The sequence below is a fragment of the Haemaphysalis longicornis genome, unplaced genomic scaffold, assembly GCF_048455015.1.
Source record: "Haemaphysalis longicornis isolate Haplotype H1 unplaced genomic scaffold, Haemaphysalis longicornis Haplotype H1 scaffold_8, whole genome shotgun sequence".
NCBI classification, from domain to species: Eukaryota; Metazoa; Arthropoda; class Arachnida; order Ixodida; family Ixodidae; genus Haemaphysalis; species Haemaphysalis longicornis.
The window spans coordinates 153,333,894-153,353,088 of NW_027526445.1; the positions used below are offsets into that span (position 1 = coordinate 153,333,894).

General features: G+C 48.2%; 1 protein-coding gene across 1 annotated transcript in view; it reads right to left on the reverse strand.

Annotated features, from left to right (window-relative positions):
• The window catches only part of LOC144150142 (uncharacterized), a 37,687-nt gene extending 25,252 nt beyond the window's left edge, over positions 1 to 12,435 (reverse strand). The window contains exon 1 of the mRNA XM_077681976.1: positions 12,268 to 12,435. Coding sequence (XP_077538102.1) covers positions 12,268 to 12,393 — 126 coding nt within the window. The 5' untranslated portion in view covers positions 12,394 to 12,435. The remainder of the gene's footprint in view (positions 1 to 12,267) is intronic.
• Between the last annotated feature and the right edge of the window lie 6,760 nt (positions 12,436 to 19,195).

The following is a 19,195-nucleotide window of genomic DNA, read 5'->3' on the forward strand; positions in this document are numbered from 1 at the left end:
TCGGCGGCTATCCTGTGGGTGTGCTTGACGACCGACGTCCTGCAGGCGGGTCACTTCGGCAAAGGTGCACTGGCGTCATTTCCGTGACGCATATGACGTCAGTGAAAGCTCAAGGTATCGCGCATAAAACACTTTCGTGTTAAAATATAAAACTCGAAAACGAACGACCCTAATTATAACGCACTCTTTGGTACTGAAGGTTGCTTCCCCGCAAGAAGACCCTGTGTGTAGGGGTGCACCCTTTACAGGCCGCTTGCTTCGTGGTACTGGCTTCACTTCCGTGACAGATATGACGTCAGCGAAATCTTCGTGCATCCGGGAATAAAACCCTCTCGTGTTAAAACACTTGTCCCCATTCTATTTAATTTTTCCCTTTCAATACTCATCGATCTGCCACCACTGCATTCAACCCGGAAGCCTATATCATATGGTGTGGGAGTGGGTAAGAGCAAGCGCTAGGCCTCACTTCAATCACTAACAACTCTATCGAGCCGTGGAGGGCTTCCCTGTCCAGTCCAAATCCCGAAATCACGCGCCCACACCGGTGACGGCTGCCTGCAGAAGCCATATGACCTTCCCCATGGCAGAGCCCGAAACAAGAGTATCTTGCTCGTTTAAAAAAAACTGGAACACCACCATTACAGCACCCATAACGTCCTCGACTACTACAACGACAACGACTACCACCGCGTGTCCTCTGCTTTCTTTTAGATTTTGAAAGGAACGTGTGAAAAAATCCCGGGCAATCTCAACAAACGTGAAACCCGAGGAGCAGCGAAGCATGCGGTATGTGCAGGCGTTTCCCACAGCAAAATCGATGCTAATGGGAAGGCGTCTATCGCAGAAAAGAGCGTTTCTAGAGCCCACGCGCGCCTTTGCCTCTCTCTTGCCACATGGTGCGCGCATGATTGGGCGCCGGAGAAGCGCCGGTGGGAGGAGCAATCGCGCGCTTGCTGAGGCGGTGGCGCCCTCTTGTGCGTTGTACCGGATTTAAGCAATTAAATGAGAAACAGACTGGCCGCAAGTTGTCTTCGTATCACACGCCGCAGCATGCTCAGAAGTATGCTTTACAGGTTACAGGGGAAAACCTCACGTTTGATACAATTTCGAGGCGGTATTTCGAAAAAAATTCTGTTAATAATGCAATTAAATCCGGATTATTCCTGTATTTGAAATCAGTTTAAGTCATGCTAGTTTATTCTGAACCGGTTTTATCTATTTACATTTGTTTTTTTAACATCGTTTGACAACTTGATTTACCGTGACGACCAGAGAAGCCGACAGCCCGACCCCCTGATGTGCTTCGCCCTTAAATAATTTATACAATCAATCTCGCTCACCCTGCGGCTCTGACCCGCCGCGGTGGCTCAGTGGCTAAGGTGTTGCGCTGCTGAGCACGAGGTCGCGGGTTCGATTCCCGGACGCGGCGGCCGCTTTTCTGATGGAGGCGAATAGCGAAAACGCCCGCGTGTATGAGATTTCGGCGCACGTTGAAGATCCCCAGGTGGTCAAAATTAATCCAGAGTCCTCCACTACGGCGTGCTTCATAGCCCGCTTTGCGTCGGCGCGCATTACCTGCGACTGTGACCCCCACCCCACCGGTTGCAAATGAGCTCCTCTCTCTACAAACGCTCGCGACAAGTTTTTCGGTGATCTTGACACGGGTGATGTGCCCCCGGCCATAGAGTTTCATACCAATATATACTAGAGGGAAATCTGGCGCTGCAGTTGCGGGCTGCCGTGGGCGGCGCCATTGCAGCTAGCGACGTTCCTCGAGTCGCCTCCTTGGCTTGGTTAGCCACATGGCTGCTTTTTCGTCTCGGAGCCAAAAGGGGTAACATTGTTTTTTTGTTCATCTTCCATGAAGCTTCTAAATAATCCCTGACAAATAAATCTTTCGGGGGCTTTAATTTTATAATAACAGAACAAATTCTAATAATTTTCTGCAGTAATACTGTTGCATTTTTGCAGCAAAAGCAAACTTTTTAGACTATTCGTGAGCCATGCAAGGACAAGTGGAACGTGCCTTCCCGGTACATGACGGCACGCTCGCTGAAGCGCGGCTCCCCTAGACAGTGGCGCCATATTTCCCTCTAGCGTATATTAGTATGAAACTCTATGCCCCAGGCGACAACAAACAGGGAGGATGGTCACACTCCATACGCTATCGGCATTTGCAGGCCCTCACAATAAATTATTCAGCAACTTTACCGTCCCTTCCTTAAGAAAGTTGAGAGAAGCGCGAAAGCTTTCTCCCACCAAAACTGCCTCAAAGTGCGTCCAACCTTCTCTGAAAGTGCGTCCAATCGATCGTCAAACCGTCAAAGACCCAGGGGCGGTATTCTCGAGTTTTGTCCCTTTTGCGTCCCTTTCAAAAGTGTCCCTTTTGGCAAGCTTGCCAAAAGGGACACTGGGCCGGCCCAGTGAAAGAAGGTGAATTGGTTGGGTTAGTCGATTGTTGACTATCGCTCTTGTCGTCGAACCAGCTTGAAATTCGAGACGGGTGCATGGACGTGCAGTATTAGACAGAAAAATCATGCACATATCCGTCTAATGACGACAATGGTTGAACAGGAAGATTTATTCGTGCGAAATCACATGGCGAAGGGTCAAAGTCAAAGCTGCTGTGATCAAAAGCCCAAACTGCGTGCGAGTCAAAGCGAAAGCTCAGCAAGTCAAAGTCCAAACTCAGATGACGAGCACATGTCATTCGCTCTCAATGTCATTAATTCGGCGCTACACGAGAATACCGAATGACATCTGAGACGAATGACATTTAGCGGCCTGAGGTTCCGGACCTCAGTTAGCGGCCAAATGAGTAGCCTCGACAGCTGTGGCGCGTCACTAGGCAAGAAAATTTAGTAATAAACCAAAGAATACTCTTTCTAAAAACTGTCAGTAAACTTATATTTTCCTCTTCGTTTTGTTGTTCAAATAAAGAAAGACAAACAAGTACTAACAAAAAAGAAAATCTCGTCCCCAGTGCGCGCGCTACCCTAATACGACTTTTTTTGCGGACTTGTCTCAGCTTGTGATGTCTACCGATGTCACCTAAGCCGGTGATTTTCTCATTTTTATTGTAAAAAATAATCCTTTGTTATGTTTATAAAAAGATTATGTGTGAAAACATTCTAGATGCGCTTGAAGTGTAATTTGGCGGTTTCCCGAGATTGCTAGTCGTCACCGCTATGACAATCAAATGACATTTGTTTTGCTGTGTAGACCCGCACGGCCGAACCGAATGCCATTAACAGCTAATGTCATTAACTTTGAATGACATTAGGGCTGCGTTCCAATTCGCGGACAGCTTCGTAGACAGCTTACGAAGTAGTCTAACTAGACGTCTAAAGGAATAAAATTGGAACGGCGCTGCGGACCTAAACACAACAACAATGCAGACGACAGCCTCGTTATATTGCCTAGAGTATATTCTAGGCACTATTCGCCGCGAGCTCGACATGTAGGTGGCGACAGCGTCGCGCTGCTAGTGTGGATGCTCCGCTGAGCGGCCCGTAAGAATGCACACTGTGGGCGCGCTTCGTTCCTTTTTCTCGACGTATGTGCGCACGACAGGTGCAAACAAGCGTGGTATGCTGTAGTTCGGTTACTCAACGTTCAATGTATAGGATGCAAGCGGCAGTCAGTTTTCATTATTACGCCAAAAAACGCGACGACTCATCGGGAATCTCAGAATGGCCGTAATTGTGACAATGAACTTGTACGCTGTGGCTCGTAGCAAGCTCGATCTTTCCAGACTATGGCTTTGAGCCTTCAATAAAAGCATAAATAGAAACAAATCAGGAAGCCTCGATCTCTGAAATTCAGTTTACAACGGCAATCTCAGTCGCTTTCACTGGTAGCATGACGCATTCTTGCATTTGTGGGATGCTCTGAAATGGTAACACTACTTAACTACCCCGAAATTCGAAATTCCTTCTAAGAGCTTACGATATTTTTTGTGTGTTCAAAAGGCAACATAAAATTACTGAATTTTGATCAGCGCAGAGATATAAATGTAACCGCTCTAACGGGTCTTTTAAATGAAATTTTAGCGACTCTGAAGGAAGGTTTCATGAATAACGGTTTCGGATCACTTATTTACGGCTTTCGTCGCAAGTGAACTTGCGAATTGAATTGTCAACGCACGCAGTACAATCAACATCTCATGTTTAGATAGGTTTTCGCAAAGTGACAAGCGGGCTTACAGTGTGCAAACCAATTGCTTCTGGGACCTTACAGTGAGCACAAATTTTCTGTGACGGCTGCTCTGTTGACGATTTGCGTTCCTTTTAAAATCTAACAGGTGCCTGCAACAGCGAGATGTGTTTGCATTCTTGCGTATAAAGTCGCTTACGAACCCTAAAGGCGGCAATAAATGAAGTTGCGCTGTTGCAGATGTAGTAAAACATTTCCTTTTTATTTCTCGTTGCAAATCAGCGCAACGGGTTCCCGGTAACTACTTTGTTTTGTAAACTGAATATCGCCTTTGTCTTGGCATTTAATTCTTGAGGATTGGTTAAAAAATGAAATTCTGCGCATTTCATTTTTTTTCGGGAAGGGGGAGGGGGGGGGGGGGGGGGGGTCCTGCCAACGTTGAAAGAGCAGCGAGAAGAGAACGCATGTAACACGCGCGAAAAGCCAAACTATGGTTATCAGTATTATTTGCAATCGAAACTACACTAGGCGTCGTGTTCTGTAGCGGTTAAAAAGCAGTACACGTATTTTCCAAAATGATTAACCCCCCTTTGGTCCGAGGTTGTCCAGGAATTGTGGGACGCCTTTTTCAAAATTGTATTGAAAACAAGCATTGTGGGAAAAAATTTAAAAAAAAACAGCGAGTCATGGCACACACCCCATGTGGAAAAACGAAACCGAAACTCAAAACGAAGAGCTTGGTTCGGCTAGATAGCAACACGCCACCGAAAGAATCCAAGTCAAGAGAAGACCCTGGAGAAGAGGGGAAGACGAGAGAGGAGAGAAAGGGAAGATGGCGCGAACGGAAGCCTAACAAGAGGCACGGTTATTGTAGCTCCTTACAACCGTTAAATAAATAAGTGTTTGTGTCTAAACGACGTCTCCTACCTTCAACGATTCCCACAAAAGAAAAGTTGGTGCCGAAACCCGGGATGGTGGGAGACCAGGACACTGCATCTCGTCACCTAACGTAAGAACAAAGAACCGCCTGGGAAGAACGCTACCAGCCCAGCTCCGCGGATTCAACGGTGACACCCACAGGAGCCATGGAACGACTGAAGCAAAAACGCGCAGCCGTGCGTTCACAGGCGACAAAACTTCTTGCCGAAACTGACGCATATATCGAGAGCCAGGAGAAAAACGAAAAACACTTGAAAGTTTTATTAGCGCGGATTTCCGCCATTCAGGCTCAGCTCAACGAGGCAGACGCCGCCATTGAACCACGCATACCCGACGAAGAGGCCGAGCAAAATTTCACCCGAGCATTGGAATACGGCGACAAGATCGTAACTTACATCGCTATGCTCAAGCAAGAGATAAACGATGCTCGCGAGAATCGTCCACCCAGGGCAGAAACCACGCCAGCCCAACAGAACGAGAAAGCAGGGGCACCGCCCTGTAAAGTGAAACTACCGAAGCTCGAGCTGCTCAAGTTCGACGGAAAGAGCGTTAGCTGGCAGGAGTTCTGGGAGCAGTTTGACCAAGTTATCAACGCCAACAGCGAACTCACGGTGTTGGATAAGTTTGGCTACCTCAAGGCAGCAGTGACAGGAGACGCGGCGAGTGTCATCAAGGGCCTTCCTCCGACAGCACGATGTTACGAGGACGCCTTGGAGCTGCTCAAATCTCGTTTCGGCGACGAAGAGGGGCTTATACAGGCGCACATGCGGAAGCTCTTGAGCGTCCCGCCGGTGAGGAGCGCGGACGACGTGAGGGGCCTCCGTCGGTTATACGATACCCTCCTGTCTCACATCCGAGGCTTGGAAGCGCTTGGCCAAAACCAAAACACATTCGAGGCGCTTCTCTTCCCCGTGGTACAACGTTCCCTGCCGAAGGAAATACTACTCGACTTCAACAGAACAACTGCAAAAGAACAAGCGGCAGAAAGTTCGGTGCAGCAGACTCTACTGCACGAAGCAACCCTGGTTACAGAGGATGCACACGAAAAATCATCAGAGAAAAGTGCAACAAAAGGAGCGGCGGTGTCGTCCCTTTCCCGACTGATTGCCTTTCTGCGCATCGAAGTAAAAAGCCGCGAAGGTTTAGAAGTGCAGCCAAACGTGGATGCAAAACCGCACCTTCCCGGAGCTAAAAACGACCACAAGAATGTTTACAAACCGCACAAAGGAGGCAATCCGAAGTCATCGGTGGCGACACTGCACCAAACAACGAAGACTGATGCCTGTTTCTTCTGCACAGAAAAGAGCCACGAGACTGCGGCTTGTTGCGCTGAAATCAAGCTGGAAGAAAAGAAGAAAAGGCTCATGGCAGGAAGACGATGCTTCCGCTGCACAAGACCCAACCACCGCTCAAATGTGTGCAGGAGTAACGTCAAATGTGCAAAGTGCTCGAAACGACATGCCACAACGATGTGCGACCCAGAATTCACCGCACCAAAGGCACCATTGAGCACCAGCAGCGTGACCACCGCTCCAGTGAATTTGGAGTCCACAACGAACGAAGCCGCCAGACCGGTCGTCTTACTACAGACTGCAACTGTATATTGTGCAGGAGCGGACAATGCCATCTCACTTCGAGCTTTATTCGATGGTGGAAGCCAACGCTCGTTCATCACAAAGAGAGCATCCAAAAAACTCGGGTGCAAAGTTGTGGGATACGAAGCACTAAAGGTCGGTGTGTTCGGCGGAAGTCAGTCCGAAAGAGACTTTAAGAGAGTGCTAGTTTCTGTCACGGCACAGAACAAGAAAGTTCACCACCTTGAAGTTTTGGAAACCGAAGTGATCTGCGACCAGAAGGTTCCAATTCCAGAAGCCCACCTGCGAGATCTCATGGGATCAGAGGCTGTGGCTGACCGTACAGGTGACCAAGATCAAGGGGATATTGACCTCCTTATTGGCTCAGAACATTACTGGGATCTTGTGACCGGAAGATCGAAGGCTTTGGATGGAAAACTCCGAGCAGTTGAAACAGCTTTTGGATGGTGCATACAGGGCCCAGTTGGAACGAGAGTCAGGGAAGCACAGTGCATGCAAACAATTGCACTGAAGGTGTCACTTGACGACTCTGATGCCTCGAACTATTTAGAACGCTTTTGGACGTTGGAGTCGATAGGAGTAACGGACGATGTGGCCGGTTGTCCAGAACAACAACTACTTGATTCGTTTGACGAAAACATCAAGCAAGTTGGGAGTAGATATGAAGTTGCCCTTCCCTGGAAGGAAAACATCGAACTCAAAGACAACAGGGAAGTCGCGGAAAAACGCTTGGTGCAGCTAACGAACCGCCTCAAGAAAGACCCTGACCTGCTGCAAACTTACGATGACGTCATCCGACAGTACTGTACGGAGGGCGTGGCCGAGGCTGTGGTTGAAGAGGATGTGAGCAACGGACCGATATACTACATGCCACACCAACCGGTGATACGGGAGGCAAGTGACACAACGAGAGTCCGAGTGGTATTCGACGCGTCATCACATGGAAACTACGCAAAGTCGCTCAACCAAAACCTTGAAAGTGGCCCAAACCTGACAACTGACCTCGTTGGACTACTGCTTAACTTTCGAAGGCACAGAATTGCCTTAGTGGCAGACATCGAAAAGGCATTTCTGCAAATCGGAATACGAGAAGAAGACCGAGACGCCTTGAGATTCCTTTGGTTCGAGACCGCACCAGAAACGACTGAATTGAAGCCGAAAGTGCAGGCGTGGCGAATGACGAGGGTCCCGTTCGGAACAACAGCAAGTCCCTTCCTACTTACAGCAACGCTAAAGAACCACCTCAGAAGCATGGAGGGAGAGTATCCCGTCACTGCAAGAATTCTAGCGGACTGCTTGTACGTGGACGACCTCCTAACTGGAGCAGAAAATGGGGAAGAAGCCTTGAAGATTTACACGGAAGCTAATGCTATCTTCAATGCTGCCTCCATGAAACTGCACAAATGGGCAACGAACAGCAAGGAAGTGAGTGAACACATCAGCGACGGTCAAGAATCCAGGCATCTAGGTTACCTCTCGGGTGTTCTCAAGGTGCTGGGATTAACATGGAACCCCATCAGCGACGAGCTCACATTCACGCCGACAACGAGCGCACCGCCCGATCCTGGAACCAGCACGAAGAGAACTGTGCTGAAAACTACAGCTCGACTGTATGATCCACTTGGATGGCTGACACCATTCACCGTTAGAGCCAAAGCCCTATTCCAGGAACTCTGGCAACGAAACGTGGAGTGGGACGCAGTGTTACCGCAGGACTTAGACACTAAGTGGGTGCAGTGGTGTTGTGAACTGAACGAACTGCAAAGAGTGCATGTACAACGTTGCTACCGTGCTGCCACGACTGGACTTCCGCAGAAAACGTTGCTACATGTGTTCGCTGATGCTAGCCCTGTGGCCTACGGGGCAGTGGCGTACATTTGTGTTACAGATGCGGAAGGCAATACTACGTCTAGTATCCTCATGGGCAAGTCGAAGATCGCACCTATCAAGCAGCTGACACTGCCGAGGCTGGAGCTGACGGCTTGTTTGTTGGCAGCTAGATTGGGCCGATACATAACGAACAACTTGAAGGAACGACCGCAGGAGACATACTTCTGGACAGACTCGACTGTGGCTCTGCACTGGGTGACAGGCGAACCGTCCCAATGGAAGCAGTTCGTGCAGAATCGAGTCACCGAGATACAACGCATCACGAACCCTGCGTTTTGGAAACACTGCCCTGGATCTGGAAATCCGGCAGACTGCATGACCCGAGGGTTCAGCGGTCAGCAGCTTGTGGAAAGTTCCCTCTGGTGGAAAGGACCTGAGCGGATGGGGTTGCCCGAGAACTTCTGGCCGAATCACTCGCCACCCAGCAACACCTCGGCGGCAACAGATGAAAAAAGGGTTCCGGCAGTTCTCCAGGCTACAAGCTCCACGTCACAGTCAGTGCTGGACATAACACGATACAGTGAAGCAGCGAGACTTCTCCGTGTAACAGCTTGGATTATGAGATACGTTCATAAGTTGCGCCATACCAGCAATGAATCTGGCTCGTTAACGACACGCGAACTGGACGAAGCCGAGAAACACTGGATAAGGCTAGCACAGCGTGAAGATCTGCAGCGAGAGATCGAATGCACACAAACGGGGGAACGTTTCCCGCAGACTCACCACTCCGAGATATTCCCGTGTTCATGGACAATGACGGTGTGCTCCGAATCACGGGAAGACTCCAGCAAAGTGAGAAGCCGTACAACGAACAGCATCCCATCGCGTTAACAAGCGGCCACCGATTAGCGGAGCTGATCGCTCGCCGATGTCACCTTCAAGTGTTGCACGGAGGAGTGCGGGACACACTCGTACAGCTGAGAGAGAAATTCTACGTGGTGCGTGCACGCCAGCTGGTGAAAAGAATAATTAAGGGGTGCATGACCTGTCAGAGGTTCAATGCTCGTCCAGCCACCGAGGTAATCGCACCGCTTCCGCGAGACCGAGTCACCGAGGCACAACCGTTTGAAGTCACGGGTGTCGACTTTGCGGGACCGCTTCTGGTCAAAGGAGAGAGCGCAATGCACAAGTCGTATGTTACATTGTTCACTTGTGCCGTAACCAGAGCTGTTCATCTTGAGCTCGTAAGAGACATGTCCACTGAATCGTTCTTGATGGCACTCAGGAGATTCATATCCAGGAGAGGAATCCCTCGAGTCATATACAGCGACAACGCCATGTCTTTTAAAAGAGCAAACAAAGAACTTTCGCAGCTCTGGAAGTCATTGCGCCATCCTGCAAAACTTGACTTCATCTCAAACGCACGCATTGAATGGAAGTTCATAGTTGAGCGTGCTCCATGGTGGGGTGGGTTCTACGAACGCCTCGTTGGATCCACCAAGCTTGCACTGAAGAAAGTAATTGGCTCAAGATATTTGTCATTCGATGAGCTTGCAACCGTGCTTTCGGAAGTAGAGGCAGTACTGAACTCCAGACCATTAACTAACCTCTATGACGAGGCTGGGGAACCGAAACCACTATGTCCTTCCCTGTTCTTGACGGGCAAACGACTGACCACGCTACCAAGTGTGGGGATTAAGGATGGCAATATTGACGACAGCCTGCACAAGCTTTGGACCCGTCGACAGCTGGCCATCAAAGCCTTCTGGCGTATATGGACCAAGGAATACTTGGCAGAGTTGCGAAATCTCCACAACGGAAAACGACGCCAAGGGAAAATCCTTGCGGTTGGGGACTTGGTTCTCCTTCGAGACTCGCAACTACCCCGGCAGCAATGGAGCCTTGCAAGAATCCAAAAGGTGTTCCCAGGACGAGATGGAAAGATCCGATCGTGCATCCTGAGAATGCCCGGAGGGTCAACGCTCAAGCGACCGATACAGCTAGTGTACCCATTGGAAATTACGTAGCAGTAAAAGAAAATGACTTCCGTCATTTTGGGGGGGAATGTGTGGAAAAACGAAACCGAAACTCAAAACGAAGAGCTTGGTTCGGCTAGATAGCAACACGCCACCGAAAGAATCCAAGTCAAGAGAAGACCCTGGAGAAGAGGGGAAGACGAGAGAGGAGAGAAAGGGAAGATGGCGCGAACGGAAGCCTAACAAGAGGCACGGTTATTGTAGCTCCTTACAACCGTTAAATAAATAAGTGTTTGTGTCTAAACGACGTCTCCTACCTTCAACGATTCCCACACCCCACACACATGTGGGCAACAACGTGCATTATATATTACGCGTTTTCTTCTCTTTCTTTAAACTTAGGTCCACCTTAAGAGGTTAAGACGTGACCAAATTAGGCATTTGGTTATGCTGAGTGAGACACGTTTCTGGACAAGGTGATTCATGTCGGATTTGAAAATGATATATATGAAAATGACACACAAAATGCCACATGACTGACGCAAACTCACAACTGCTTAATTTTACCGAAACATTCTCCCTAAATACTCTTGCGCATCCATAGAAACGTATTTTAAATAATACGTAAAATTAGCAACTCGATACAGTTGAATAAATGTTTATTCCTCCTCCTGAGTATAACCAACGACTGTTCAAAAATGGTATTTATTTTAGAAAAGGTACGGGAAGGACACGATCACACAGACGCTTGCGGGTGTAAAATACGTGTCTGGTAATGTATGGGCGATAGCGCACGGGTCGTGTGCAGTGTAAATGTTTTTTTTTGTTTCTTCTTTCTATAAGGACACAGCGCAATTTTACAAGGGTGCGGAATTTGCACGCGTATGCACAGGTCTTGTCGCTTCTTATCCGTTTCGCGTACTAAACTTTTATCCTTTAAATAATCGCCACGCCACCTTCAAAAAGCACCCTTCGACATTCCCGAAACGGCAGACGACTGCACTCAACAATAAGAAAAGTGCAATGTGTGGAAGCAATGTTTATAACACGTTTCACACTCAAGCGGTGACCACAGCGAAGACGTTTCGTGGAATTTAACCAGCGCATTAACCCGCAACGGCCGCTGATTCTTGCTTTTCTAGAGGAAACGAGCATGCAGAGGTTACTATGTCATTGCTTACTGTCAAACGAGTACACATATTGGTTGTTTTGTCGTGTGCAGCACGCGTCTTACGCCGCACGCAACGTGAAAAAGCAGACGACGCGAGAGCGCCATCCACACTAGGAGCGGTTCGTCCCGCCGCCGCCAGGGGCCGACTGTGTTCGCGCTCGGGGCGAATAGCCTCGTAGCAGACACGTGGAGAAACGCAAGCCTCAAGTTTCGTAAATAATATTACCATTATTATTACAAACATTACATAATTTAAAAAATATACAAATTCATCTTCACCACTAGTGAATGATACTAAATATTTAAATAAAGGAACAAGTGCTTTTGTTCCAACATTAATACGCAAAAAGGTGGCGCTGGCGGCACTTATCAGTTTAGACAGGAAGGTAGCCTGCATCGTTGTTGACTTTTATGTCGTCTCCTTGAAGCAGTCTTCGTTGACTGCTTCGTTCGAATTGGAACAGTGCTTAACATGGCGGGCTGTTCGCGAAGACGGCAACGAAGCCGCCTAAAGGGGAAATTGGAACGCACCCTAGATTTGCCGTGTGACCGAGGGGTGCGTGAGTTTTTTTTTTAAACACGTCTAAGTATACCCGCTCACCTGTGAATTGGTCAACGTGCGGCCGGTTCCCCTCGCTGCCTGTGTGCTCGATGTCTGAACGAGCGCGTTCCGCAGCGTTCCGCTGCTGTGGCTGCGACACTGGGCCAGGAGGACCGCAGTGCACATCAGAAGACCAGCCAGAAGGTAGGGCGTCTTGAATAAACTGGCTGGCCGCATCTGAAAAAGTCGTCAAACCCTTTAACACGAAAGTGTTTTATGCCCGGGTGCACCAAGATTTCAGTTACGTCATATCCGTCACGGAAGTTACGTCACAAGAATAAGTGGCATTGTCGTGGCGGCGCCAGGTTTTGAGCCCATGAACTCTGCCGCCACAACGGGAGGTACGTGGCGCTCTACCCACTGAGCTATGAACAGGGACGTGAGCAGCTTTACAAACGCGCCTTACGTCCTCCCCTAAAACTAATTTATATGGTGCTGCCGTCTAGGAGAGGCGAAGGGAAGTAGTGCATCATGACGCTAATGAGCGCCGACAGTTGGCGCCTCGATGCCAGCGCCTTCGTGAACGGGGGACGCGCATGAAATGAGGCCCCCTCCGCTGTATTTTTCTTTCTTGCGTGTCGGCGTAACTTCGTCTGGCGGGGTCAGGCTCGCGAACGCTTCGCACATGAAGGAGGTTTCTTTAACATTCGACTGCTCCTGAGAAGGCCCCTTTCACTTTCGTGTTTTGCCGATCCCTATGAAAGAGAGATCAACCTCAATTTTTTTGAGGGAGACTCCATATGAAATTCCTATAGGCGCGGGTTGTTGACTGAATACACTCGCGTTCGCTTTCAAATTGCACAACCCAGGAAGGTTATGCTGGTGCTCTGTGAAGAAGCGTTTTGAACGGACGTAATCCGAGTTGACGGTCTGTTCAACGTTTCTCTTTCTAGTTCAACGTGCAATCACACACACAAAACAGAGCGACAAATTTTGTTAGTTATTCCACTCTGTGAGGGCGAATGACCAGCGAAGCTTGAGTGCCGGTAGTACACGGTGTTCTTATTATGACAGAAGACAAGTGAATTTCAAAATGGGCGAACGCAACGTGTCGTTGCGACGGTACCGCCGCCACGAGGAGGCGGAGGAAACTATAGGCACGTAAGCGCTTGGAACGCCGACAAGGAGAGGGCGGTGCGAACGAATACAGACAAGGGGCCCTATTCTCGACTGCACAAATTGCCGGCATTTCGCCCATGTTTTTTTGCGTAAGCACGACGTAAGCAATCAGTGACGTGCTGCACCTATAGCTATGACGACATGCAGTGTAATTTGACGAGTCACTCATAAAGATCGCTACCAAGGTATCAAATATTGTGCAAGAAAGATATAAAAACACTTGGCATGTACTATAAAAATTAAGACGGTAGCTGAGGCTGACAAGAAAAACACATTTCTGAAAGTCAGACTTGGCGCCAACACCACAAGGCGATCGAGTAACGTTGATCCAAAAGCGAGCGAAAGGCGGATGTCGAGCTAAAGAACATCACACAATTTTTTTACCGTATCTATTTATTTCTTTCAATCGCTTTTATTAACATAGCTGGGCTCTCTGCTTCAATGCAAGCTTTGTTACGTTATCACCTTCCCTGCCGCCACCGCCGCCACGCCATCGTCTGCTGCTATGTTACAAGTTTATGGCGTGATCACAGAAAAAGACGGCCGCGACTATCGCTTCTATGACACATAAGAGCAGCGAAGCGCTACGCCTGATAACCGCGGAGCACACCGATGTCACCGATTCACTCATTCGTCAAGCTCGACTGCAATCAGCGCTGTAATGAACTAAATAGTCACTTTTCATTGTTATTTTTCTCTTGAGTTCGATCATGTGACCCAACAGCTTACTAGGACAAGTATGGACAAATGCCATGCATTGGGTTCTCTTTGTCATGGAGAGGCTTGTACTGCCCTCTTATGTTGCGGTTACGCCAAACAAATATTTTTTATTTCATTGCCAAACATAAAAGCAAAATACTGCCTGTTATTTGTATGTCCCATGATCGCTGACTTGGAAGCAGTTGAAACTATAATTTGTTTCAGTAGGAAACATGCTTAAAACAGCGCGCATGCGAAACTGCGCCTGCTGGAAATTGCCGCACATTTCGCGGCGCCGTAAGCCGGGGCGATTTTTTGCCCTATTTTGCTTGTATTTTGCGACAAGAACAGCCGCCATTTTCAAGCTGTTACGTAGCATTACGTCACTTTTACGCAGGCTGAAGTTGCCAATGCATGACGTAATCGTTCCCGCCAACTGTTTAAATTACGTCACGCCTTCTCAGCCAATCACAGAGGCGGTGTGTATTACAAGCAGTACTGTTGTTGAATAGCAAAGACAGGCTTACGTTGTCATGTCCATTGAATTTAGTCTGGTTTTTCATTGCCGGCCAAGAATTATGCGCCTTTAGTAACGAGAAATAAGGCAAACTTTAGAACTGGTGTCCGTAAACGTCATGAAACGTCAAAATGACGACAGCACACACAACCGCTTTGTCAACCGGAAGCACGTGACCAAAATTGAAAGCCAATCAGAAAAGACTTCCGGAAAATTGCCTGAATTGCCGGCAATTTGTGCAGTCGAGAATAGGGCCCCAGGCTAAACTTTGAGATACCTCTATTAGAGAGTTTTAGCTGACCGTTTTCGACGCTCCGCTCCGGTATCGGCGGCCCGCTCAGCGCAATGCCGTTCGCGGCCAAGCGCGCCACGCATGCGCAATGGCGCTTCCGCTTGCTATCGGAGCGGAGCGGACCGACGGTCAGCTAAAACTCCCTAATATCTACCTGAGACTTTACGGATCTAGAAAATTGGGCCTATTGATAGCTAATCTACTAAAAATGCGCGTTCCAGTGATGAGACGTATAAGCTTGATGCCTAAATCAATGTTGTGAGCGTCGTGCAGCTTTGACGATGACCGCATGCAATAGCACACACATCGGGAGGCTCGTTTTCCAGCGCCTCGCTTTTCAAAGACCCGTGAAGCATCGGAAGATTTTGTTTGCAGACCTGAAAGATTCACGGGACGCCAGCCACACAGGCGCTGATACTTGAGGAACTAGCCCAAGCCTATCCTAGCAGCAGACCCCAAACCTGGATTCGCAATTTCTTGCAAAGCCGCTTGATAAGTTCAAGCAACTAGCATAATTTTTGTCCAGGCGTGAATTATTATCTCGAAAAAGAACTCGCCGTTTTATACTTCGCGCCCTAAGCCACATAATTAACCAGCGCATGTTTCTGGCGCATTCCATACCCGCCCTTTGTGTCCTCTTTGCTACAACAACAACCATTCTTGCAGTTTCCGTGAGCCATTCTTCTTGCACTCCCCCAGTTACACTGAGTTCTACAGGGTTCTGCGTTTCGTTCTCCTTGAAAATCGAAGTCATGCCTTGGGTGAAGGAGCAACATGTACGCCTGTGACCGTTTGTGCAAGTGGTTCTGACCACTACAAAGCTCGGAGTAAACATGCCGATGCCGACGTGTGCTGTCGTTCCGTATACAAGGGAGACCTAAGTCCCCTGGGTGCGCTTTCTCCAAATAGCGACAGATAGTTTTAGAGAATCTCCAGGACCCGCCGCGGTGGAGGCGTTGTGCTGCTGGGCACGAGGACGCGGGTTCGATTCCCGGCCGCGGCGGTCGCTTTTCTGATGGAGGCGAGAAGCAAAAACGCCCGTGTGTACGAGATTTCGGCGCATGTTAAAGATCCCTTAAATAAATAAATAAATAAATAAATAAATAAATAAATAAATAAATAAATAAATAAATAAATAAATCGATAAATAAATAAATAAATAAATAAATAAATAAATAAATAAATAAATAAATAAATAAATAATCTCCTCTAATTAGCATGATCATTTCGTTATCACCGCGGAAAAGAAGGTTCAGCGACCGGGCCAAGGAAAGATGTCTCCGTCTAATGCCCCATTTGTATCTTGGTGCTATGTTCACAGACCCCCATGAATGGCTGAAAGATTGCGGCAGATGGTCTTGTCTTCAAAAAGCTATTTTTGAGGGTCGAGGCTCTCGCTGCTCCATAAATCATTCGTGCGAAATCGAAACCATTCTATTTGCGCTGCATGTCCTCCGAATGCATCCTTAATTATAGCGATGCTGTGTCTTGTAGTAGGTAATGCGGGCACACCTTATTTTCATGGTGAACGAAAAGAATCGAGCCAAGGCAAGTTGAGTTTGAGCGGGCTAAAAGTACCTCATCGCATTATTTACCCTTTGAAAGTAAACCTCGCCTCGTTGTAACCCTCGATTCTCGCCAGGATGTAGCCTTAAAAAGACACACGACCATTTTTTGTCGAGTGTATGTTCTCTATTCCAAATGAAAGGGCATCCCTTAAAGCACCTTAAGGAGAAACGATTTTGCTGATAACGCCCCAGAACTTGTTAAATCAAAAATTTTTAGATCTACGACCCATACGTGTCCTTCCACGTATGGTTCGTGGCCACTATGACATGCAGTAGCGCGGCAACATACTTTTATCTGTATGAGAGATGAAAAGCGATATTTATAAACTTGTCCTAGCTAAAAAAGTGTGAATCGTGGGCTTTCTTCTTCTTTTATGTGTTTTTTTTTAATTCGCTAGTCTGACTGACTGAATAAACTTTGTTGAAGTAAAGATGGAGGAAAAGGGGAAGGGAAGAAAAGGATGGGAGAATCATTGGTGGAACCTTTTGTACAGGGCTCCAGTGGCTTCTGCTGGTCCTTTTGGATCTGTAAGTCGGGGCTGACGAGGGCGGCCTCCCATAATTCACGGGAAGTCAGTGGCGGGTTCTTTTGGTGTTCGGCCCCTTCCCAGAGGTGTGGGCAGGCCCATGTGGCATGGAAGAGGGTAGCAGTCCCTCCGCATAGCCTGCAGTCTTCTGTGTAGTCGGGGTGCCGTTGTTGGAAAATCTTCGCCCAGCGAGATTTATGTATGAAAATATTCGTTTGAATCTTACGTAGCACCTGGGCTTCACTTGCCGTTAGTTCGCGATGCGGGATTGGATATGTAGCACGCTCTTTTCTGGCATTTCGTAGGTATTCACGGTATCAGTGGTGCTAGGGTATCGTAAGGCGTCAGTCACAGGGGAAGGGTGAGTGAAGTCGCACGCTCGCCTGTTCGCCACCTCGTTACCCGGCAGTCCCTCGTGTCCGGGAGTCCACGTAATGTTGCGAACTTTCTCGAGGGATTCCGGAAGTACCTTTCTAAGTGCAAGTGGTATTCTTCCTGCCGCTAGCATTCGCACGGCCTCTTGCGAATCGGTGATGATGTTGAGGCCGCGGCCATTTCGTTCTCCCCAGCGAATCGCGAGAAGGAGGGCTCCGGTCTCCGCGTGCTTTGTGGTGGTGTTTCGCATGGTGAAGCAGTATATTAAGTCCCCTTCACGGGTGGTCACCACTAATGCCGCCGTTTCTTCATTATACTTCGCTGCATCGACGTACACGGTATTATCGTGATGTTCGCGAATTTCCTTTGCAGGAAATTTACCCTGGCCTTTCTTCTTTCTACGTGGATATTAGGATGCAGGTTTGTTTGGAAGGGGCAGCGCTTTGATGTGGGATCGTTGTGGAGGGTTTAGGTCTGTTTCCTGCTCTTGGCGTCTGCGATCGGGTGGATCGCCTACATGTCATAGGATCGCCCTCCCCGTGCGAAACTTTTCTAGTCGTATTCGTTGTGCTTGAAGGGTGGCGTGTTTTATCTCTTCCATGGTGTTCGTAAGTCTCAGGTGAGTGAGCTTCTCATTGGAGGCGAACTGGGGTAGGTTGAGCGCACCTTTGAACGCTGTGCGTATTACGGCGTTGATGTGCTCGTCGTCCGACTTTGTGGGATATTGAAATGGTAGACTGTAGCCGATACGAGGGATAATCATTGCTTGTTCTATTCGGACGGTGTCTTCTTCCCTCATTCCATTCCGGTTGTTTGTTAGCCGCTTGATTATGCGCGCCAGTTGGGAAGATTTAGCGCGCAGTAGCGTTATGGTGGTGACCGCTCGAGCATTTCCTTGCAGGTGCATCCCGAGTATTCTTATTTGCCTCCTCTCTAGTATGGGCGCTGTTCCTATATATAGTTGAACATTTCTGTGGTGCAGTGGATTCGTAGGAATTCCGACTTTTCTGGAGCGCATTTTAGGCCGTTCTCCAAGGCAAGCTTAGATATCCAATTCACTGCATTTTGAAGATTTTGCGTCTTTTCTTGTATGGAGCCTTGTAATGTCATCTTACCCATGCAATGTAGATCACGTGTCCGAGATTTGGGAGTGCCTGTAGTTTGGCGATTTTAATCATGGTGACGTTGAATAAGAGGGGGGATATGATAAATCCCTAGTCTATTTTGCACAAAGGCGTCATCTGTTGGGATGTACGATAGGTAGAATCTGGTCTGACGTTGTGGAAATCGGCAGTTCGATTTTCCCCGGGCGCATCTTCTTTTTTTTTTTTTAAGCTGCCGTTGGCGCATTTGGAAACTGAAATCAAATATCTCGGCAGAAGAAACGCCCCTGACTCAGGCAGAATCGTCAAAGCTCCTTCACTGGGTCTGTTTACTGAACGCCGCCATTGATTGTGCAGCATGGAGGCTGAGAGCAACCCAGCGGCGGCGGGCGGCGTGGCTTAAAAATTTCCAAAATACTGTTTAAAAATACATATAGAGTTTAAACATACAAATACTTGTGTTAAAAGATTTCCAATAAGTGAATAAACGTTTCAGCAGTTACAGTAGCTACTAGGTTTGCAGATCACGTCGGGATACATATTGTAGTGTAATGTTCCTACACTACGAACCCCCACCCTTCCGATTTCAGAAGGTTTGGTGCCAAATTAAAATTATTTCCGCCAATTCGTTTACAAATTACTTGTGGTTCCCGGGCTATATAAAACTCTGGCCTATATAAAATTTCGTACGAGCTCGAGAACATGTACGCGACAAAAATCGGTGGTCC